The 23,931-nt window shown below is 36.2% G+C and overlaps 1 protein-coding gene and 1 long non-coding RNA gene across 5 annotated transcripts in view; both read left to right on the top strand.

Annotated features, from left to right (window-relative positions):
• Positions 1 to 6,628: 6,628 nt before the first annotated feature.
• On the top strand, positions 6,629 to 15,386 carry LOC143896581 (transcription initiation factor TFIID subunit 4). Of its 3 annotated transcripts, XM_077404530.1 has the most exons (11): positions 6,629 to 7,162; positions 7,324 to 8,384; positions 9,267 to 9,545; positions 11,664 to 11,780; positions 11,938 to 12,267; positions 12,454 to 12,624; positions 12,887 to 13,152; positions 13,310 to 13,476; positions 13,563 to 13,693; positions 13,878 to 14,060; positions 14,201 to 15,386. In XM_077404530.1, exons 2-11 carry the CDS (start codon positions 7,353 to 7,355, stop codon positions 14,468 to 14,470), a joined length of 2,946 nt encoding a protein of 981 aa, XP_077260656.1. In that variant the 5' UTR covers positions 6,629 to 7,162; positions 7,324 to 7,352; the 3' UTR covers positions 14,471 to 15,386. The 3 variants fall into 3 exon arrangements, with proteins under 3 accessions (XP_077260656.1, XP_077260655.1, XP_077260657.1); XM_077404529.1 differs by having other exon boundaries at positions 6,629 to 8,384; XM_077404531.1 differs by having other exon boundaries at positions 6,631 to 8,384; positions 9,267 to 9,482.
• Positions 15,387 to 20,425: 5,039 nt separating this feature from the next.
• The window catches only part of LOC143896528 (uncharacterized), a 201,236-nt gene continuing 197,730 nt past the window's right edge, over positions 20,426 to 23,931 (top strand). The window contains exons 1-3 of one of the 2 annotated variants that reach the window (XR_013256684.1): positions 20,426 to 21,056; positions 21,141 to 21,324; positions 22,136 to 22,170. This is a non-coding gene — a long non-coding RNA (uncharacterized LOC143896528). The remainder of the gene's footprint in view (positions 21,057 to 21,140; positions 21,325 to 22,135; positions 22,171 to 23,931) is intronic. The other variant, XR_013256685.1, reaches the window with a different exon arrangement.

A 23,931-nucleotide genomic window follows, 5' to 3' on the forward strand; every position in this document is an offset into this window, starting at 1 on the left:
AGAATACGGATTGACCGTTTCTTTGTGAACCGTTCTTTTAATTTGGAATTGTAATTAACTATATATGAAAAATTTCAATTCGCGTTATATTAATATTAATCTCAATGATATTCCGCAAAAAATTGAAATTTATAATGTGGATAAAATTAAAAAATTAAATAAAATTTCTTGATGCAAAAACCGACCGTGAAAATATGAATATGGGTAATTGTGCATGTTGCTCATGCGGTACGCATCTTGAAAATGTATCAAGTAACATATATACAGAATAAATAACGTAAGATCCAAAAAAAATTTCTCGCACAATTGGTATTAAAATTAGATATTACAATTAATGAATAATCGCGTTGTTATAATTGAATAATATATGCAAATCTTTATAAACTTTTATATCGATATAAATTGTGTGTCTCGTTATATTTTTCATTTTCTATATCAAAATTATTTTGATATATTCATATATATTACTTCAAAATAGAGACTATATATATAATTGTACTATACGGTCAACTTTAAAGTAATTTAAAAAATTTCAGCGTTTCTCGACAGAATTTACAATCTCACGTCATATATTATTTGAGCATAAAGCCAAATTCTCAATAAAAGTGCATGGATAGGCTAGAAAAAATTAGGGTAAAATCGGTGCTTTGTTAAAATAAATTTTAGTAATTAATAACCATTATCGCGCTTTCTATAAAATAAATTGCATAATAAAATTGAAATATTTCTTACTCTTTTTATTCATTATATATATCTATATATTTTTTTTGCATCGATTTATGTAATATTTAATCTTGAATCTTGGATAAATATATAGAAAGGAATAGATGGGTATATAAAATAACACATCCTAATAATTAATAATTTTTCCCTATCTACAAATGTATTTTTTTATACCTAACATAATATTTTACTTTTACACACTATTTTACTCTTATCTCTTTTGTTCAAGAAAAATATAAAAATAATTTTATAAAGAAATCTAAATAAAAAATTTATATTTTTAAAAAATTATTATTTTAATTTTATATAAATAGAATAAATTTACGTAACAAAAATTTCAAAAATTTAATATATATTTTATTTAATATTTTTAAAATTTTATTTTTAAAAATTATTTACATAGAACGGTTAGTCAACATAATTGAATAAACAATAATACGAGCTTTTTACAAGCTCGGTGCGTGCGAAGTGTGCGAGTATTTTCTGAAGCACAATCGCAAATACATTAATAAACAGGTGACACCAAGATTAAATATTCGCCATAATTAGTTTTAGTCCATCCATTTTAAGGCAACGGATCTACGAGATCTAATAAATTTATACTATAATTTCTTGTCATAATTTGATATATGTATCGAGATACATATTTGCTCTATAATTATTTAATTGTAGATTCGTTATACCTCAATTAAAAAAAAATTTCTAACTTACCAACCCGATGCGCAACAGGCGGAGTTACTCAGCCACGTAGCTACGATGATACTCTGTAACATACAAACATAAGATTCGAATTAAATAAAAAGCGCTCAAAATAATCAACATTTTAAAAGATAATTCTTACACGTATTCTAATTTGTCTTTCAATAAAATATTTAGCAATACAATTATCTTTAACGAAAAAGATATCTTTACGGGAATAAAATTTTAGATAATTTCTCTTTCTTTAATTATTTTTAACTTATTAAGATAAAATAATCCAAATAAATAGAAACGAATTATTAATTTTATGTAGCAAAGAGATGATACTTACCCCAAGGTTGCTCCGCCGATGCCCGATGTCTCTCTCGAACCTCCTCCTTCTCCCAAGACGTCAGGTTTCTCCTTCTCCTCCTCCTCTCACCGCACAGGTCACTCGCGAGAGAAACATACTCGCGGATAATAAATTAATAAATTTTACAATCGCGCGCGGACTAATTATTATCATCATTGCAGTAAAAATCTTTCGCGCGCGATACTGTACGGCATTTCCGTTTATAAAGCCCAATGAGAAGAATATTCCGTCAAGTACGCCGTAATGCCCGTAATATTCTTCAAATGGGCTTTGAAAAAATCCTTTAGTCCGAATACTTGTACGGCACTCCCGAAGCATCAAACGCGACAAACCGGCTGCGGTTCGTTTGTTCAATTAAATCGGCAGACGCGAGGGTACGTTAGCTTTCCCGTCTTTGGATTTTTATCCAAGCAGAATAAGAGTTTTGCTTGGATAACATCCTCCGTTGTACTGAGCCTTCCCACCTCGCCAAGGTCGTACCCATGGAAAGGAAGTACACTTTACCTTGTAATATAAAAGCAGATAATATAAAATTAAATTATGTAAATACATATAAGACATATTTCCCGAAATATTTTGACATTTCCTAACACGGATTTTTCGTGAAAATTTGAAAGAATCATGACGCCGATTGCACCGATTCGTTCGCCGCGCTCATCGCACCGCGTTACGTTTAATGGTTAGACGAAATGTTCGAAGATGTCGGTAATTTGGCGCGACACTACGCGAATCAAGTGGACGGCTAGTACAGACACGCAGTTAGTTAATAAAAAAAATACAATTAAAATTAAATATCGCATGCACGCACATGCAGTACGGGATCGAGCACGATAAATCTCGCGAATGGAAATGCACTTAATAACCTTTGCACGCAACGACGAGAAGTCGCGGATCGTTAACTTGCGCGGCATGAAATATACGAAATGAGTATAAGAAATATTAACGAACGGGTGTTGTATATCACACTGCGTGCTATTACTCGAATCGCTTGATACGATTTCGCGTTGTCACTCGGCCCTGCTCCTTCCCCCCTTCGAAGGGAATCGGAGACAGATCGCACTACAATTCCACGGCACAGCGTTCAAAGCACGACACTATTCGAGAGTTGAGATACATGCCGAGATTGCCGAGATGAACAATTATCGCCCGCGAATATCACGAAACTGTGTAAATCACTCACAATTGCCGTACCTTCGTCTCGACGTCTCCGCCTCCGAACGTGCGATTCGCACGACACACGATACATTCATTCCGGCAAGCACTTGATTCACCACACTTGCAGATTCTTGAGCGCGTCAATTATTCCAATATTCCCGCAAAAGGAGGAGCAGGAGTGCCAATCGCAGGAAAAAGCGCGTTCAGAAACACAAACTGCACCCATAGCACGGAGCACGGCACGGCGACGGAGCACTTTTTACATCAACTGTGCAAAATTGATCGGGAGAATGACCGAAGACCGAACGATTTCCGCAGGTAACAGTACTCCTAGCGTCAAAGAAAACAAGCGGCAAGGCCGCACGCCGACAAAGACAATCGATCGCACGCCTACTTCGAAGGTACGAGCTGCTCTCAAGTTCAACGGTCGCGCCGTACGTAGTACGTTCGCCGTGATGTATGGTGTGTCTGGTATGCCGCTGCGCCGCGCCGCGGCGCGCGGCGGCTCGGAGCGGCGGACCGTGATTGGCCGGTTCCGGGAGCTCGACTCGCGGCCGGCGGCCAGTCACGTTCGACGTCTCACCCGACTGTGCGGTAATAGTGGCGCGCGCAACGCAACTAACGCAAGTACTACGTGACACGTTGAACGACGCGACGGTGCGAGACTATACTACGTTTACGCGAGCGTTACTTCTGTAGTAACTTACGATAATTCCTTCGCGTAAACGGGATTTTGTAGTAACTTACGATAATTTACTCCGCGTAAACGAGTAATATATCGTAAGTTACTACAGAAGTAACGCTCGCGTAAACGTAGTAACAGTCGATTATTCTCCTTGAGCTCGAAAAATGACGAAGAAATAATCGAGTGTGATTAGTCTATTTTCTTACGGCCTAAGGCCATTACACGTAACAAAGTTTTAGTTTTAATCTTAAGGCCGTAAGAAAATAAACCAATCACACTCGATTATTCTCCTCGCGCTCGAAGAATAATCGACTGTGATTGGTCTATTTTCTTACGGCCTTACGTACGATTATGACTAAAACTTTGTTACGTGCAATGGCCTTTACGATTTATGACTAAACTTTGTTAGTGCTGGGGGTCAATTGTGTATCTTGAAACAAGGTAAAAATTACAAAAGTGAGGAAATTTATTAATGTATCTACGATTTCATTTGTCGAAATCTAGTAAAATCTGTTCACTTTTGTAATTTTCACCTCGTTTCAAGATACACAATCGACCCCCTGTGGTCTACAACCTTGCTTTAAAGGATATTTAAGTTCTAAGCCGTAAAAAAATTGACCAATCACAATGGAATGTGAGAAGAATACTCGATTGTGATTGGTTAATTTCTTACGGGTTAGAGCTTAAATACAGTTTAAAGCAAAGTTGTAAACCAGCACTTAGGGCCTAAGCAGAATGGCTGTCAATACTGTGTTAATGTTTCCTGTCTTGTGTAGTTATACGTCGCGTATACTACACAAGACAGGAAACATTAACACAGTATTGTGCGTTACATAAGACAAAGACTTAAGGCATAAAACACTGCCTTAATGTTATAAGACAGCCATTCTGTTTAGGCCCTTACGTGCAATAGCCTTTAGTGCCCATCTACAATAGGTGTTTTAAGCCCTAAGCTCTAAGAAATTGACCAATCACAGTCAATTATTCTCCTCAAATTCAACTGTGATAAACAATTTCTTAAGGCTTAAGCCCCTTGCACAATGCCAGGCAACAGGCAATAGGAACAGGAAATAACCAAAAAATCGTTAATTACAACCTAAAAAATTCAAGTGCTATGATTGGTTGGTAACAAGCAATAGGCACAGAATTTCCAACGTGATGGAAACTCTGTGTCTATTGCATGTGTCACTGTTTATTCTGCATTTATACATGATTTCTGATTTCTATTCCCTGTTCCTATTCCCAAGTTGCCTGGCATTGTGCAAGAGGCTTTTTACATGATTTCTGATTTCTATTCCCTGATGTTCCTATTGCCTGTTGCCTAGCATTGTGCAAGGGGCTTTATGCGGAGTCTACAATGCAAATTGTAGGTCGTGGGTCGTGGGAGGTTGACCAATCACAGCTGATTATTCTTCTCAAATTCGATTGCGATTCGTCAATTTCTTGCGACTCACGGCTTACGACTCGCACTGTAGACCTAGCATTAGGAGTATTGTAGACGGGCACTAATGCTAGGTCTACAATGCGAGTCATAAAGTCGTGAGTCGTAAGTATTGACCAATCATAGTCGATTATTCGCCTCAAATTCGATTGTGATTGGTCAATTTTTACGATTCACGACTTTACGATTCGCATTGTAGACCTAGCATAATGGCTGTAATCGCCTGTAATTATTGTCCTCGGACTTATACTACGTTTACGCGAGCGTTACTTCTGTAGTAACTTACGATAATTTATTTGCGTAAACGGGATTTTCCTTCGCGTAAACGGGATTTTGTAGTAACTTACAATACGTTACTCCGCGTAAACGAGTGATATATCGTAAGTTACTACAGAAGTAACGCTCGCGTAAACGTAGTAAGGCTCCGGACACACACTTTTTCGTAACAGTAACAGTAGGATTTCGACCAATCGTGTTACTCGATTCGGGAACGTATGGCCGTACGTTTTCGAATCGAGCAACGCGATTGGTCGAAATCCTACTGTTACGTTCTACGGAAAGTGTGTGTGGCCAGCTTAAAGGGAATCCTAAAGCCGTCTGTAATACCGGCTTTTTTTCTTAGCACTAATCTTTCAATTGGCTTTATAGAAATGCAAAATTCTTGTTTAGAATTAAAGTACGCATCAAAATCTAGGTCATGGTGGTCGAATTTATATCGAAAACGAGAAAGAAATTAATATTTTTTTAATTTTTGGTATACGTGACGACAATATTTGCTTTGTACAAAAATTCCACAATAAATATCCACAAAATTAGACCGGCATGACCTAGGGACAACATTTAAGAACAATATCGTGCAATTAGATCTAAGATTGAAAGCCTAGAAAATAAGATTAGTTTAAATTAACTTTTATATGTGCAAAAGCACATTGAGGTTGACATTGCGTGTAGCGAGAGATGGCGCAGCAATCGAAACAAGGACAGATGCCTCTCGTTAGAGAAGGACAGATATAGATATATGACATATAGAAAACAGGATTAGAAATGTTGACATTACCGACGTCGAGGAAGTTCAGCCTTCACTTTAGGATACTTTCTCATACACAACGGTCGCGACGACGCAAGTCGAGAAAAGCTGATGCAACAGCCAATCGGCTCTCGTCACGTGCCATTGTTGCCGGAGGGAGGAAAACGACAAGATCTCGAAGGTTCCGAATGTTCCAATCGTTTGTCGTGCGTCGCCACCCACGTTGTATACTTTTCCATACGACTGGCCATTGCACGTAATAAAGTTTTAAGTCATAATCGTAAGGCCGTAAGAAAATAGACCAATCACAGTCGATTATTCTCCTTGAGCTCGAAGAATAATCGAGTGTGATTGGTCTATTTTCTTACGGCCCTACGATTATGACTAAACAATGGCCTTTAGAGAGTACTAGTTCAATAAACGAAGATTGTATCCTTAAGCCAGAATTACGCTCTCGATCTATTGTTGACCGACGACCGTATGGCCTTACGGGTGTGGGTGTGGGTTTTGCATTCTACCCGGTGCCATATAATATAATTTCGAAGAAGAAGAAGAAGAAAAGCTATCCACGTTTTCCCGCGGATCTACGCACGTGTTTACTCCGAGGCGCGTAGCCGGCAGCCGCGTGACGAGGAGACGCGAACGCGAGGAAACAATCGGTTTCGGAACGCGCTTTTTCTTTTATTCCCTCTCAATCGAGTACGCGAGTGCGGTTCCGGGCGGGAAAAATCTTTCGAGATTTCTCTTCTCGCGCAACATCACGCGGGAGTTCGGTTAGTTCGGTATCGCGTAGCGCGTATAGCCATGCGGCGGGTATCGACGCGTGCGGCGTGCGTGCGTGAACGGCGCGTCGACTGCGCATTTCGAAGATGGCCATTTTGGCGGGTGACGTGTTGCGTGCGCGCCGCCGAGCGGCCATAACACGATTCGCGGCGTGAAGCGTGAACGGCGTGCACGCGCGACCTCCCGTCGTTATGAGAAGTGCGCGGTCGCGTGCACGCGATCGTCGAGGACACCGAGAACCGGAGCCGGCATGACGAAACATTGGGGAAACGCGATCGGCGGGCGTACCGCCCGACGGTAAACCACCGTGGACTCGCCGCGTACGATTTTCCGCCGCGTTTAGGAGTGTGTGTGTGTGTGTGTGTGTGTGTGTGCGTGACTGCGTGTGTGTGTGTAGTGAGAGAAGGGGAGGGGAGTCAAGGCACTATGGGAGCAATTTGCGACAGGCGCATGCGCAGATCAGTTTACAGTTGGAGCTTGGAAGAAAATGGCGTCAGCTAAGTTTCTGGAGGAAGCTCTGAGCACGGATGTCGACGAATCCGCAGTGAACGCGATAGTGGGCTCCCTCGAGACGCAACTTGTGACGTCCACGCCGACCGTCGCCGGCCATCAAGCGAGCACCGCATCGGTCAGCCAGCAGAATCACCAGGCGAACAGCGCTATTTCCAACGGGGGCACCATCACCGCGGTGCAGACACAGAAACATGGGGTTCCGAACGGCGGCGGTGCGACTACCGTGAACAGTCTGATGACTCAGGAGGTCACCAAGTCGATCACCACCAGCACTCTGCTGCCCGTGAACGTGGTTACATCGAACACAGTGGCGCCACAGGTCATCACCACGCAGCAGCAGCAGCCGCCGCCGCAGCCGCAACCACAGCAGCCGCAACAGCAGCAGCAGCAACAGCACGCACAGCCGCCAGGGATACCTGCCGTTACGTACATCAATCAAGTAACGACCAACCAAGTGTCCAGCAATCAGACCACGCATATACCGAGCTTGACCAAGACGCACGAACCGGTGAAGCTCCTCTATCCCGGGGTCGGTCAAGTTATAGCCACCACGGGGGTGGCGAATACAAACAATAAGCTCTCCTTTCCCGCTCAAACTGTCGGGCAGTTAGCGAACGGTACTTTAGGTATAACGTCGCAGGCAGTGCTGCAGACTACGTCGAACGTTGTTACCAATGTCGGCTCCGTCAGCCAGGCAGCCAGTCAAACAGTGACCGCAGTGAATAAGCCGACGGGGGCAGCTTTAGTGATCAAGACCAGTGCAACGCCTGGCATGGTTTCAGTTCCAATGTCTGTCCCGGTCTCGGTGGCTGGCAACGCGGTCAGCACAGCGTTGCAGGCTAAGGCTGGGGTTACCTCGACGATAGTACCCAGTAATGTTCAAATCCTCAATGTAAATGCGATGCGTCCCGCCACCCCGGTAGTGGGGCAGCAACCCAATAAGCAGGTTACGCCAAGAGTGGTGATTGGACAACAGTTGGTTGGAGCAAGAGCTGGAGGTCCAGGGGTAAGACGTTCCATTTAGGATTTGTTGTTTCGATAAATAACATGATTGCTTTTTTTTACAAGATTACATATATCTGCATAGTATGTACGAAAGCATTGAAATATATTTTTGTACAGCATTTTCTGTTGCATATTTATATTGTTTTAACCTGGTTTAAATTATATTAAAAATTTTAAGTTTTATTGTGTAAATATGTGTATGTATATATATACATATATATATGTATAGTTTTAATACTCGTATTACTTTACTTCTACTAACTATTAACATTTTCACTACCACGTGTATTATTTACAATACACCTACCACACAGATCAGGTAATCCGTTTGTTCTGTTTTGAAGAACTTTTTGAACTGGTGCACAGTAGTCCAGTAAGATAGAGTGAGACAAGAGGCCTGTTCGTTTTCGCTTCACTTTTGAACTAGTGCAACATAGTGCAATAAGTTAGAATAAAAAACAAATATATATTTTTTTATTATAACTTATTGCACTATGTTGCACTAGTTCAAAAGTGAAGCGAAAACGAACAGACCTAAGTATATTTTGTTTTAACTTAACTTACTGTATCAATGTGCAGTTCAGAAATCTCTCTTCCTGAAAAAGAACAGACGGCGAGTAATCAGGTCATAAGCTGTAAAAAGAAAACAAAAAGGAAATGGAAAAGCATAAACGCTGTAAGAATCGGCAATAAAATACAGCAACTAGTAAAAGAACAGCCTTGGTCTGAGAGTGTATTTTTTTATTCCACTCGGCAGTGAAAGTGTTAACATATATATAATTTAGTTGCCCAATAATAACTCTTTATTTATTTATGATAAAAGAAAAAAATATAGAGGAATATGATGGTAGCGTAACTAACGATTATTATTTTCAATTTTTAGATAACCTTACAGGCACTTCATAGCCTTCAAGCTGGTACTCAAGGTCATCTGTTATTAAAAACAGAAAATGGACAGTATCAGTTATTGAGGGTTGGTCCAGCTCCAACTGCGGGTACTCCTACTGGTACTGCAGTTACACCGAATAGTATAACTGGCAATGCGGTAGTCGCTGCACCATCTCCAGGCACTACCTACCGCTTAACTTCAGTGCCGACTGTAAGTAGGCTGAATACTCAGTTCACTGGTCCACCACTCGCCACCCTAAGAAAATCTGTTCAGGTGACGCACTTTTATACCTCTTACAAGACTCGTTGTAGTGCTACTGTAGATACTTATTAGTTTGTGATTTTGTTTTCTGGAATGATGTTATCAGTAAGCCAATATATACTTTATGTTCGGTTTGTCTATTTGCCTATTTTATTTTGTCCACTACTTTAAAATTTAATCACGACATAAAACTTGTATTATTGTTGTTTCTTTATTTATTGATTGTTTGCGAATATTTAGCATTGTACTTAAGCTACTGTATGTTATATAATTTCTAAAATTATAATTATAATTTTTATAAATATTTATTCTGAATGCAAAAGGTTTCCTAAGCAATTTTGTTATCTACCATCATAGTGTCTATTTATTTTGGCCCACATTTGATCCACACTCTAATAAAATTTAGTATAATTGATAACATCTCATTATTAGCTTATTTTATGGGATGCATTTCTCTGGTAGTATGTCTTGAGTTTTATGAAGTGCAGTAAATGCATTAAAATTAAATGTCTTTGTATCAAATTTAATTGCATGAAATATTGGTCTAAGGTGTTACGTAGGAGCTGCTATGCTGGATGAAATATAAATTATTTTAAAGAAGGACGCAATATTGAGGATATTTATACGTATCTATTATGTGCTCCTTTATTTATTCTTTATATATTTTTATCGATATATTTTTAAAACTTATTTTTATTTTTTTTTCTGATATAAGCATGTGTAATTATTCAAAATTTTCATGAATCTATTTTCTAAAACTTATTTTGTAATTGGTATTGAGAAATCAAAAGTAAAAATATTTGTAAAAATCTATTTCTTTCTTTTTCTCTCCCTTTCTTTCTCTTTTTACTATTATGTTATATATTCTAAAGGCCAGAACACAGCACAAAGCTACAGGGAATAGCAACAGAATGTAGATTTTCATCCTATCGCAACCCGTGTATCAATGCATTCTGTTCCTATTCCCTATTCCTATTGCCTGTATCTTTGTATTGTGTACCGGCTCTAAATAATGACGATATATATAATATAATAGTATAATTTGGTTAAAAAATTGGCATATTGCACAATTACTTTCAAAAAAAGTTTTTATACATTTTCTGATATAAGTTTTTTTATAAGATAAAAGTTTTTTTTATACATTTTCTGATATAATTCTGATATAATTGAGATTAGATAGAAGCTGATATGATATTCTGTAAGCTATTGAAGTAAAACAATCAATGAATATTGATTAATGATATATTTTATTTCTATAATATATCTTAATAATCTGTTTACAATTACAAAAAATTGTAAAATATGAGTCTGTACAAGGTACAAGTGCGTCTAAAAAATACGTTGTAATGATAAGTCATATATATATATATATATATATATATATAGCAATTAATTTAAGTATTAATATTGTTATTACATCTTATAACATAATAAAGTCAAACTATTTATTAATGCGTTATTAATTTCTATGAAATCATAATGTGTATTAAAAACTTATATGTGATCACACATTATTATGATCATCTGCAATAGCCAGCGAATTAATACTTTTTCATAAGACTATTGTTTCTGAACTTTGGCATGCATGTCAGAAAAATAGATGCAGTTTGTAATTTATCACGAACGTAGTAATATAGAATTTTCAAAAATTCTTCTAGTTGCATGCAGTAAATAATGAAATAGGATGACACTTTTATACATTTTTGCCTGAAATTTTTGAAAATTACAGAAAATATTCTTTATTTATATTCGTGATTTTTATGTAAATATAATATTGAAAATCAGTAGGTTTTACTTAATGTGTTATTTCAAAATTGCATTAATTACATCAATTACATTGTCATTAAGAAGAAGTAAGAAAACTGTTGTAAACTGAATGTAAACATGTGCCACAAGAATTCTCAATAATTCACTTTTCTTTATATTGTAAAATTTATTTTAAATATAACGATTAGTTTATTAACTGTATTTTTTTGTTATTTATTATATTTTATTATTATTTCTGCATGTAAGTTTCGTTAATTATTCATTTTACATGATTATAAACATATAAAAGTTTTATATTTTATGGATTATAATTTTAATATTTCAATGGCATTAATGTATTGTAAAAATATTTTACTGCTACAGACTGTTGCTCCTACTATTACTACATGTACTACAACCCCAGGAACAGTGACTACCGCACCTACAACCACTTCTGCACCAACGGCTACCACTGTTCAGACAGCTCAAACATCTACACCGGTATATATATTTCTTTCTATTAAGCTAAATTCCCTATAAATCAAGTTCGTTATAGTAGTGTATACGTCATATGAAATTTTATGCGAAATTAAATTTTACGAAATAAAATCTAATTTTATACACAATTTAAAAATAATGCCGTTTTTCTCTCTTTTAGCGTCAAACTACTGATAATACCAAAGAAAAGTGCCGTAAATTCTTAGCGAACTTATTAGAGTTATCTAGTCGAGAGCCTAAATCAGTGGAACGCAATGTCCGAACTTTGATACAAGAATTAATTGATACTAAGGTCGAGCCAGAAGAATTCTGTGACAGACTCGAAAAATTGTTAAATGCTTCACCACAACCATGTCTTATCGGATTTTTGAAGAAAAGCTTGCCTCTTCTACGGCAATCACTCGTCACGAAGGAATTAGTTATAGAGGGAATAAAGCCTCCTCCAGCCAATGTTGTTTTTTCCATAGCCTCAGCTGTGCCAGCTATTACGGTAAAATAAACTTAATCTTTTCTACATTTGAATTTTATTGTTGTTAATCTGTTATGCTTTATTTATTTTACTCTATATAATCCGCTATTTTTTTAAATATTTGTGATATAATAATAAATAATTATACAAACAATTTTACAGGATTATTGCATCACTTTCTAACTTAAATATTATTATATATTATAGCAAACTCAATACAGACCTGCAGTAGCAGTGGCAGCAACCGTTCCCGTGACAGCGACTGCGACAGCAACAACACAAGTGAGAGTAATGACACCGCTTCCAACACCAGTGACGGCAGCAACAGTAGTTACAACGACTGTTCCACGGCCTGCTCAACCTATTCCACAGAGGCTGGTAAGATTCTTAGTTTTTTTTTTTTTAATTTTAGCATATAATTTATCTATATATATATAAAAATTAATATTAATTCATAAAGCAATTTTCACTTAATATATATTTATGATTTTCTTAATTAGCATTTAATATATTTATACAATTGGAAATAAGATTATAAAATTAAAAAGAAGTTACTGTTTTAATAATGTACTAAAAGTTTATGCGTTTTTTTTGTAATCTTTTGTAAGTGTAATGTACAATAAAAATTGTATTGTTTTAGGCTCGACCAGTAACGACAGTGGTTCGGAGCCCAACCGCAGCATATGCTGTGAAAACGACAGCAGCAACAACTGGAATTCGCCCCACTGCCCCTGTTGTGCAAAAACCACCCACAGTCGCAACCACGGTTGCAAAACCAGTCACTACTACGCAAGGCAAAACACCCAATACAACCACTACTGTTAATAAAGCCGTAGTGCCTTCTCTTGTTCAGAAACCAGCTGCAAAGGAGAAAGAAAAAAAGTCGTTTTCGTCAGCAGGATATACGTAAGTTTTGCTAAAGATAGTGTATAAATAGTGTATAAATAGTTAATTATTACAAATAAATTAGTAAATGAGTGAAGAAACCAGCAAAGAAACATCTATTTAAAAATAATGGACCATAATATAAATATATAACAACGTGATGACTTATTTTATATAGGGCGGATGATGATATAAATGATGTAGCAGCTATGGGCGGTGTTAATCTTGCGGAGGAATCTCAAAGAATACTCGGTTCTACAGAATTTGTTGGTACCCAAATACGATCCTGTAAAGATGAAGTATTTTTGCACATGACACCATTACAACAAAGAATTAAACAAATTGGTAATTTCACTTTTCTTTTTACTACTTTAAATGAATATGGAATAATATACAAATTACTTTTAACAATAATATTTTTGTTAATTTAGCATCCAGTCACGGATTGGAAGAACCTAACCAAGAAGTAGCAGCTTTAATCTCGCATGCTGTTCAAGAGAGGTTAAAGAATTTAGTAGAAAAGTTAGCGGTCATCACAGAACATAGGATAGATCTTATAAAGGTAAGATTTGAGAGGAATGTGTTATTTATCTTTGTATTTCTGTATCTATATAGGTGTAAATCGTATTAATATTAATTGAAATTATTTTGTTTATATAAATTAGTGGATATTTTGTTTTTTTTTACTTCCTCATAGAGGAAGCTTTGTTTTTTATTTTTTTGTAATATTCCATTTATTCTTACAGGTTGATCCTAGATATGAAGTAACACAAGATGTAAGAGCGCAATTAAAATTTTTGGAAGATCTAGATAGAGTCGAACGTAGGAAGCACGAAGAACAAGAACGAGAAATGCTTTTACGTGCTGCAAAGAGTCGTTCAAAAACAGAGGATCCTGAGCAAGTGAAATTAAAAGCTAAGGCCAAAGAGGTAATATTTAATTTTGCAATCGATTTGCATGATAAACTATGTTTATATAAATTCTAATATCTCTCGACAATTTCTGTGGGTTTTACACCTCCTTAGTTTCATCTCTCTACAATTTATTTAAGATGGATAAAATGTTTTAGATGCAACGTGCAGAGATGGAAGAATTGAGACAAAGAGAGGCGAATTTAACAGCTTTGCAAGCAATTGGTCCTCGGAAGAAGCCTAAACTCGATGTAGCAGGATCGACCAACAGCACTCCCGGCGCAAATGCATCGGCGAGCGGATTAAATAGGCAAATGCCAATGAGACCACGTTTGAAAAGAGTGAATTTCAAGGATTTGGTATTTCTTCTCGAACAAGAGAAAGAAACGTGTAGAAGCACAACACTGTATAAATCGTATTTGAAGTGATGCACTGTGAAGGGCAGGAACTTTAGTGACCCGCCCAAAATCTGGCGCTCTATCTGCATGGTCTTGTATGAGCTGGCCTCGATGGATCGTGCGACGTTAATCTACGTTGCAATGTATAGTAAGTTATTGCGAGTTGCATATTACTGCAATGAAACTTATTGGGAATTGGCTTGGGATTCCGCGTACATTCAAGGTAAAATTGTTTCTACCACGTTGATACTAAGCTTCCCTATTGTAAATGACTGAACATTTTTTAACTGTAGTATACGTTTTTTAAATGTAACATAATAGATCGTTCTTTATTTTTCAACACAAAATCGCGTCGATGAAAGGAGTAATGTGTATGAGCACATGTCTCGTGATTAGTCTCTATATAGTCCCTTCGTGGCGAAAGAGAAGATATGAGAGAAAGAGAGAGAGAGGGGGAGAGAGAGAGAGAGAGAGAGAGAGAGAGAGAGAGAGAGAGAGAACGCGTGTATGGCCATATATAAATATTGTTATATGGTGAATGTATGGCTGAAGACATTTAAGTGAATGAGTGTACATTGTCATTACGTATAGGCTCGCTGCATTGTAATACTTGACCTATACTTTTGGACACTGTAGCGCTAGTGTAAAATAAGCAGGTTTTGTTATAATAGTAAATCGTATTTTTGCAAACTGTAATGTAATAATAATAATAATAATACCGCGAGCACACTGTCCAAAAAGTATGGAATAATTTGTACAATATCTTACACATAATTACTAAATAGTGATAATTTCAATGTTGGTACAACAGAATATAGCTACTCTCCACCGAAAGTTGGAATTGTTATCAGTATATTATGTTGTATATTGCAATCAACATTTTCAGTGTTTATAAAAAAATTAGCTGTTACGTTTTTTATTAAAGAAATATTTACAAAACTAAGAATAACCAATATTTTTTTGATTGATGTTAATTTAAATTATTTATATTTCCTTCTCGGAATTTTGGTGCGGATTCTGCTAATACTTTGCATAATGAACTTTTGCAGAAATACTTTGCATAATCAATTAAAACAAATTCAAAGCGAGTACCTGATTTATATGTAAAGAAAAGTAGCCACAAATGTACGTGGGTGCCTGAGATCATAGAGAACAATGCTTAAAATATCTATTTTCATTGATTCTTATTGATTATTATGTCGGTTTATATTATATCATTTACAAGTCCGTATTCTTTTTTGACATATAATTAACAATGTTTCATACATGTAAAGCATGGTTGATCTTTGTACCTTACATCATATCATTTACAACATAAAGTTAAATTATTAGTGCAATATAAGCACATTTTTAGTAGATATTTTTCTCTCATGTTAATTGTGTTTTATAGCTCTCATATTAATCTTTTATACTCCGATACTTTTGTTAACATATTTAATTATCAATTTTTGATATAACATTTTATGTCACCAAGATTTATATTATTAATCACAGTAAAAAAATAAATCTCACGTACTTTCGAGTACTGCCAATCTTTGAAATGCCTATTACGAAGTAGCAGTATGTCGCCTTTATTGCTAATCCACACCTACATGTTGATTAGATTATTTGGCACAAAACATGTCTCGTTATAGAATATCTTTACGTATTCTATGTTCAGTGCCGAATAATTTATATCAACATTTAATATATTTGTTACTTCAGCAATTTCTGTGCTTCCAATTTGAACAGAAAGGGGCATATTTTAAAATAATATAATTCTATTATAATATATTCCGACGTATGATGACGTCTCTTAGTTTTCAGGTGTCAATAAATCAGAATGAAGAATGGACGCGTGTAATAGTCATAATTGTTAGTTACTGTTACACGCGATAATTGCTTCAATTGGTCGACGGTTTCACGTAAAAAAGACTGAACGAATATGATGCGTAGGGAGGATATGTTTGGACATATGAATTGTAATGTATTGTAACACAAAATTTATGTAATTGGAAAAATGATACCGTTATATAGAATTTCATACGTCTGAAGCGTTAATATGGGAGGGATAATTGGAGGCGGCATAATTTACGTACGTACATGTATATATAAGTACTTCAATTTATTTTTTCTGTCATTGCAATTAATTTGATCATTTTTGACAGAGTTATTGCGATTGAGACGAATTTACATATACTGAAATTTTGAACTAAAAACTATGTCCATTTGACCTGTCTAATTAATATCCAAACGATCGTGACAGAAATAATGGTAATGTGTATATCTTGTGTAAATAAGTCGTTTTTAATAACTGCATACTTTATTTGGGAAGCGTTCGAAACCATCATTATGTACCAATTTTTGCTGAGAGCACATCGCGTATAAAAATCCTCACTTAGCTATATCGTTCCTCTTTGCAATTATTATACCGTTTTTTACTCGATCTTGAGGTAAAACGTAAAACGTGCATAAATCATAACGTTCTCTTTACTGCCAGTAGGTGGAATATTAATATATCTATATATATATATATATATAAAAATAGAGAAGAATATATAAAAAATAACAGTACATTACAATTTTGGTACATTATGATATTTTTATAAATTGTACTGGATAAGCAGTAAGCAGTAAGTGAGATAATAAAATATAAAAACAAATCTCGTCGGAATGCAAACCACATTTCTTCATTTTCTAGTGAGATGTTATCTTTATTTTTTATATTACAGAAATACACTTATATTCTAGAACGAGCAAGTTTAACGATAAAAGTAACACTGTAAGATTTTAGCTGAGTCTTAACGATATTTCGTCAAACAGATATTTAATTTTTTTTAATTTTTTCACGTTTTTTTTTTTTTAATAATAACTGTCTTTCCACATAGTGGATTTTCCTACTTATTGACACATATTTGGCGCCGGTATATATTCGTGGTCTATTATTTCGTTTTGAAGAAATCTATCTTGGAATATTATGCGTTTCCAAGTGATTTAGACAACCGATTTATTTCTGATGTTATGAATGTAATTGCGTTCGCGCATTACGCAATGATCTTTGAAGTATTTTATTAACTTTTCTCTCACAAGATAATACCATCGTTTCAATAAATTTTTCTTCTCCACGGTATTTTAAAGATTCAATATACTTGGTTCTATTTCAAAAGTCTTATTATATGAGATACCATTGACTGTAGAAACAAAGAAGAGAAATTAAAAATAGTTATAAATTAAAAAAATAATTGAAAGATAAGAATTACAAATAAGAAAGAGAAATGGATTTTAGAATCGATGGTAAAAACTTCTCAATCGGTATATATGATTTTTTCCTGATATTCACACACTCAGAGCAATTTTCTTTTTAATTTATATAAATATAAGGTCTACATTTTCTGTACTATCAATTTGCTATCAATTTAAGCTCTGAGAATTCTTCGTCATGCGTAGCTGAAGTTTTGTGCTTTCAACGAGGATTAGAGGAAGATGAAAGGAGCGCGCAATGAAATAAAATGTAATAATATTTTGCAAAATATCGGCCGCAGATTTTTTTTAAGTGAATAATGACGGCGGGAGTCAATCCAAGGATATCTTCGAATTTCATATCTACCTAGAAAGCCTGTCTTTCGCATAGCCCGTGGCCACGTGTATATCGGAGAACTCGGAGTATTAAGGTGGCCAGGGCGATCCAGAAATGGAATATAATCAGCTCGACGAGAGATAGAGAGAGAACGAGGGAGACGAGACGCGGTGAAGCAGAGGAAGAGAGAAAGGATGCGAGAGGGTAAGAGAAAGAGAGAGCATTTCGCCGGGTGGATTCGAGGGATGACAGCCCCAGGCTGGTGAAACCCTCGGGCGACGCGGATATTGAGTTCATGGTAACCATGGAGACGGGGCCCGAGGGCACGACGTTTGTGTGTGCGCTTTATCCCTTATTCCCGCGGTTACGTGATCAACGCGGTCCCAATGAGCTCTCTTACTTCGCTTCTCACGTACGCGCTTCGTCCTTGCATAGTCGCCGTCGGACTGGTCGAGATAGATATTTTTTTGAATTCTTTTTCTAGTGGATCTATAAATTTTCCCATGTAATATTTTTTTTAATAAAAGAAAAAGCGATAGAGAAATATAAAAACGCTGTTGCGATCACTACGCTTTAGCACGCTTAACGTTTCAATATTATCGTCACATCTTTGTGTCGCGCACACACACACACACACACACACACACACACACACACACACACACACACACACACACACACACACACACACACACACACACACACACACACACACACACACACACACACACACACACACACACACACACACACACACACACACACACACACACACACACACACACACACACACACACACACACACACACACGCACACGCACGCACGCACGCGCGCGCGCACGCACACACACACACACACACACACACACGCGTAGTAAATTCTTTTAAATAAATAAACATTTTTTTATTTATGAAGAGTACTCTCCTTATCTCGTGCTCTCTTTCTCTTTCTTTTCGTGCGGATAACGGAAAAGTGATTTACATTTCGTGGCTATTCTCTTCCGTTTTTTCTCCGAAGTAGCCGGCCTTTTTTGCGAAACCGTTCCACAATTTCCGATCGGTTTTGGACGAGATCCAGGAATTGCAAGATTCTCTCGTCGCACGTTCTCGGGCGGGGTGCCGGCCAATGCTCGTCCAGACATTGCAGCCGAATGCAATTTCACCAGGAATTCCACGCGGAATTCGTGGTCTCTCGTCGCTGCCAGGCACAAGCACGCGTTACCGGAATGATCTTCCAACGGAGCTTGACGAGAAGACAGCCCTATTCAGCGGGGTTTGATGAGAAAACTCGATATTGCTTGTGGCATCGTAAATCCTGTGCCGCTATGCTGAAACCGCGATTGCCATTACAGCAAATGTGTATTCAACAATGTATCTATCTGATGTGATGATAGTTAAAACGTTAATTCATGCAATGTGCGTCTGAAATTACAAGCCGGTCGATACCATCATTTCGACGGCAGATTATATTTATTTTTGCCAAGATGTGAGTTTCTCATTAAATCTTTGAAAAGCTTTATAAGTATATTAATTTCCTAGAGACTCAATTGTTACGTATAAAAAACTTAGAGAAGTCGACTCGGTGTCATCATTTTATAGCCGATAATCATTTCTTTATCGACGCTTGGATTAGATTCGTTAAGACTTCTGTTCACTACTATTCTCAGATTGTGACGTAAGAAGCGAGAAAATACACAATAAAAATTCTTGCCAAATATAATATATATGTTTCAATAAAGCAATATTTATACAATCAATAGAATAACCGACTTGTAAAATATATTAAAAACTATCTTTTAGTTTCGGGGAGGAATTAAATCATATTTATTTCTATATATTATTAATTTTTTTGACAGTTGTGTCATTAGCTGTGAACATATATAACTTATTTTGTTTTTGGTTATGCATAATTTATTTCCAGATATATGATTATTTATTAATTAATGAAACAAAAGGAGAATTTTTGGTTATATTTTACAAGTCAGTTCTACCGATTGTAAGTGTTATTTTATTAAAACAATTCGATCTTAATATTTAGTAAGAGTTTTTATCGTATATTTTTCTCGTATCTGACGTCATAATCTGAAATAGTAGTGCAGGTCTAATGGCTTTGAATTTTGCGCCAGACGTTATTCGAATAAGGGTAATCTGTTTATTTCCAAACTTAACGCGCGAAAGAAACACGCGAATCGAATCAAATCGACTAATTCAACCAACGGCAAGCCATATTACATTATTATTTATTGATAATTTATTAATAATACATATTTTCTGAAAATTTTATATGTTCAAAATATATAATCGCACGTGCGAACTCGAATTGCATGCTTTCGAGTTTCGAGTGATCAGTGCGTCTATTAGTCAACTCGCGTTGTGGCGCGCGGTATCGGCGTGAAGTTGCCGTCAATTTCTCACTCGCTGGTGTGAGGTAACGCTAAACGCCATTTCGAGCGACGTCGCGACGCGTTGAAATAGTAGGTAAGTATAATCGTAATCCATCCCTCGTTTAGGCGCACTTCTGCGTTTAACAATCACGCAACGTAGATCCGGGATATATCGACGATTCGTCAAACCGTATATCTCGCGAAATTCGCTCGAACGAGATGAGCCATCGCGCGGACAATTGACGGCGCGACGTTACTGGTTTTCAGACATCGCGATTCTCGCGAATTACTTAATTCGAGCATTTATTGAGGTTATTGTATGATTTGCTGAATTTTACTCATATCAGAATGCATACGGTCATCATTTTGAAATGCGAGCGATATCGCGACGAAAAGTGCGGAAAGTGCAGCCGGGAGCAACAGGTGTAGCTTTGGCGTCAGGCGTCAGGCCTAGGCCGGTCCCAGGAGTCGTCGATGCGCGAAGTTGACCGCGAGATCTACGAATATTTCCTCCGTTGCCCATGTTAGATTCCACTTGTCTGCTCGCGAGACGTCGCGAAAATTGCAATCGATACCGAGTGGATCGTGTCTACGCGCGGTTGAACATATACAGTTGTCTTTCTGCCGTAGCCTTGTAAAGTGCGCATTCGCGTGCGATTCATACCGGAAATGTCAGGTGAAGTGCTGTGCGAGTGTCGCGTTTCGCTGATCAGTGAACGCCAGATTGCAACTAACCTGCTTTTGTCTTTGTCTTTTCCAGTGAGCACCGTTATCTTCGAGAGCTGTTGTGCGATTGCTGTGCAAGGGCCAAGGGCCACAATTAATGTTTCCGCGATTGAATGAGTGTGATTGCCATAGAAGGATTCAGCACGGCGTTGAAAGAACAGCAACGGAGAGGAGGAGGAGGCCGGAGAGGCATCGGGTGCCGGCGGAATAATCTTGGAGTAAGTGTAATATGATTATTAATTAATTTATTTTGCTTATTATTGTGTGGCTAAATGAAAGAGCTGCTATTATTATTTATGTTTTCATTATTAGCTGGTAAATCTGAAGAATTTGGGCCTCCTCACCGATTTCGTTGAGAGCGAGAATGTGGAGGAAAATTGACCAAGAATGAATTAAACAAACGCTTGATCGATATTGTTTAGAATTTGACTTTTTGTCACTTATTAGAAGTGGCAGATGTTGCCACTTTGAAGGTTATTAAAGGCCTTCACACACGAATAAACGGAAGACGTAAGACGTAAATTGTAAGGAAATCCACCAATCAGAGTCAACTATTCCCCTCTTTAAGAGGGAAGAAGAGGGGAATAGTCGACTCTGATTAGTGGATTTCCTTACGATTTACGTCTTACGTCTTCCGTCGATTCGTGTGTCCAGGCCTTAAGCGGGCCTTTCTGTCGCTCCTCCTTCCTATTGACGATGGAAAAAAAATCTGTCACTGGATGCACTTGCGATACATCGCGTCGGTAGTGTGAACGCGCGACAGATTCGTCAAGTGAACTCCGTGCGACCACATAGTATTATTCATCCGATATGCATATTCCACAGATTGAATGTGTAGAGAACTTAATTGAAGTGTGCGATAATAATTAGCAGTAACTTCAATTTTTTTTGCATAATTGTAGCATTTTTAAAATTAAATACCCATTTTCAAAAAATGAATTAAGATATCTCAGTGCGATAATATTATTTCTTAAGATATTAAATATTCGAGACACTGCTTTTTAATTTGGATATATCTATGTGTTACAGATTATTACAACTCCGCTGCTGCGCGTCTTGTGCCGGTGAGTGTTAAATTATTTTTCCTATTCTCTTGAGACAGGTGATTTATACAGAAGTATATTGAATATACACCACTGTTCAAAAGTTTGGAAGCGCTACTTTTTTAAGAAAAACAATAGTGGTGCTAATATTTTCAAAGAAATAGAACATATGAGAAACTTTACTGTCTGTTTTAACTACTCAACAACACAGTATATTGTTTCTAATCATTTTCCAAGAAAGTCTTTTATTTAAAGAATTTCACTAAGTGTGTGAACGCAAAGTTGCCTTGTTCTGTTATGAAGAAAGAATAATGTTATAATATGTTTACTCAGTAAAATTCTTTAAATGAAATACTTCTTTGGAAAATGATTAGAAACAATAATACTGTGTTGAATAGTTAAAACAGATAGTAAAGTTTCTTAAAACAGATAGTAGTGATAATACGATATTTTTTTTTTAAAGTATTAGCACCACTGTTTTGTTTTTTCTTAAAAAAGCTTCTAAATTTTTAAATGGTAGTGTATATACGATGTACGATAAGATGGATCTGTGAAGGTGGCACAATTTCAAAAATTCTTTTCTGCCGATCGTTTTACCAGATTATTTAATTCTATAAGGAAGGCATTTTCTAATATATATTTTATACATGCGTACTCTGATTTTTCAAATATTTCTAACCACGAGGCATATAAAAAACTATATATAAATTATAGACTTTACTCACAAAATACAGAACGTCTAAAACGAGCTTTGGTTTCTTGGGAACATAATAATTAGTATCTTATTGGTTGCTTAAAATATATATCAATAAATTTTTATGATGATTTAATGTAGTAATTATAGTTTTCGATATTTAGATAAATAGGATCGTGCTATTGAATGGCTAGATACAGAAAGGGATGCTCCTGGAAAAAAAGTGTCTTATTATTTTGTTTTTCATTATTGACTTATTAACTGAGAAGAGAGCGAGAATGAATAAGAAAATTGAATAAAATTGAATGAAACAAATGCTCAATCAATATTTTTTAGTATATAATAATTTGAATTGTTTTTATTACAGTTATACGGTGTTATTAATCTGCAATTATTACATTGATGTAGCAATATATGTGCAGAACGATAGTTTTGATATTAAAATTGAAACAATAATAATTTAATGAATAATTTAATTTAGAAATTCTTGATGTGTTGAGCAAACATTTCAAAATTTTCTCTTCGTTGAACACTTAAAAATGTCTTGCTCGGTATAGTGAGGATAATTAGTTATAATAAAAAATTAAGAAATTCTATATTGTGTGAATCCCGTTGTCTTGTAAAAAATTTGGTAAATGTTTACAATTAGGGCATGACCTTGACCTTGACATATGTTGTCAAGGTCACCCTTCTGAGTGACCTTCAGAAGGTTTTAGTCGGGGGTCGCTTTTTATTAAAAAGTTATTTTACATTCATGGCAATCGAGAATTGATTGCGAGTGACAATAATTTCGCGGTTTATATTTCGCTATCTTTTCCTCGTTTCTCTAATAGAAAATTTATTGTCCATAATCTAGAAAAAAAATCTCGACTGTGCTGTTAATAATATCGTTACGTTCGGTTTTTCGAAAAATAGGCAGAGATAATTAAATTGTTTATAAATCATGAGTCGTGGCTGTTGTAAAAAATAAGAATAATGTATATTTTACTATAAGTTTCACCTTGGAACGTTAAGGAATATGAAACAATAAAGATCGCTGCGTTTTCCTGAAACATAAAATAAATATTTTATTAAATCAGTTGTAATGA

Source organism: Temnothorax americanus, unplaced genomic scaffold (assembly GCF_048541705.1).
Source record: "Temnothorax americanus isolate GAGA-0224 unplaced genomic scaffold, ASM4854170v1 Scaffold19, whole genome shotgun sequence".
Classification (NCBI taxonomy): domain Eukaryota; kingdom Metazoa; phylum Arthropoda; class Insecta; order Hymenoptera; family Formicidae; genus Temnothorax; species Temnothorax americanus.

Excerpts from the sequence above, each read along its gene's own strand:
- LOC143896581 (XM_077404529.1), top strand. The coding sequence starts at position 7,353 with ATGGCGTCAGCTAAGTTTCTGGAGGAAGCTCTGAGCACGGATGTCGAC. Across the intron at positions 11,781-11,937 it reads CAGCTCAAACATCTACACCG|CGTCAAACTACTGATAATAC; the intron begins GTATATATATTT and ends TCTCTCTTTTAG. Across the intron at positions 13,477-13,562 it reads ACAAAGAATTAAACAAATTG|CATCCAGTCACGGATTGGAA; the intron begins GTAATTTCACTT and ends TTGTTAATTTAG.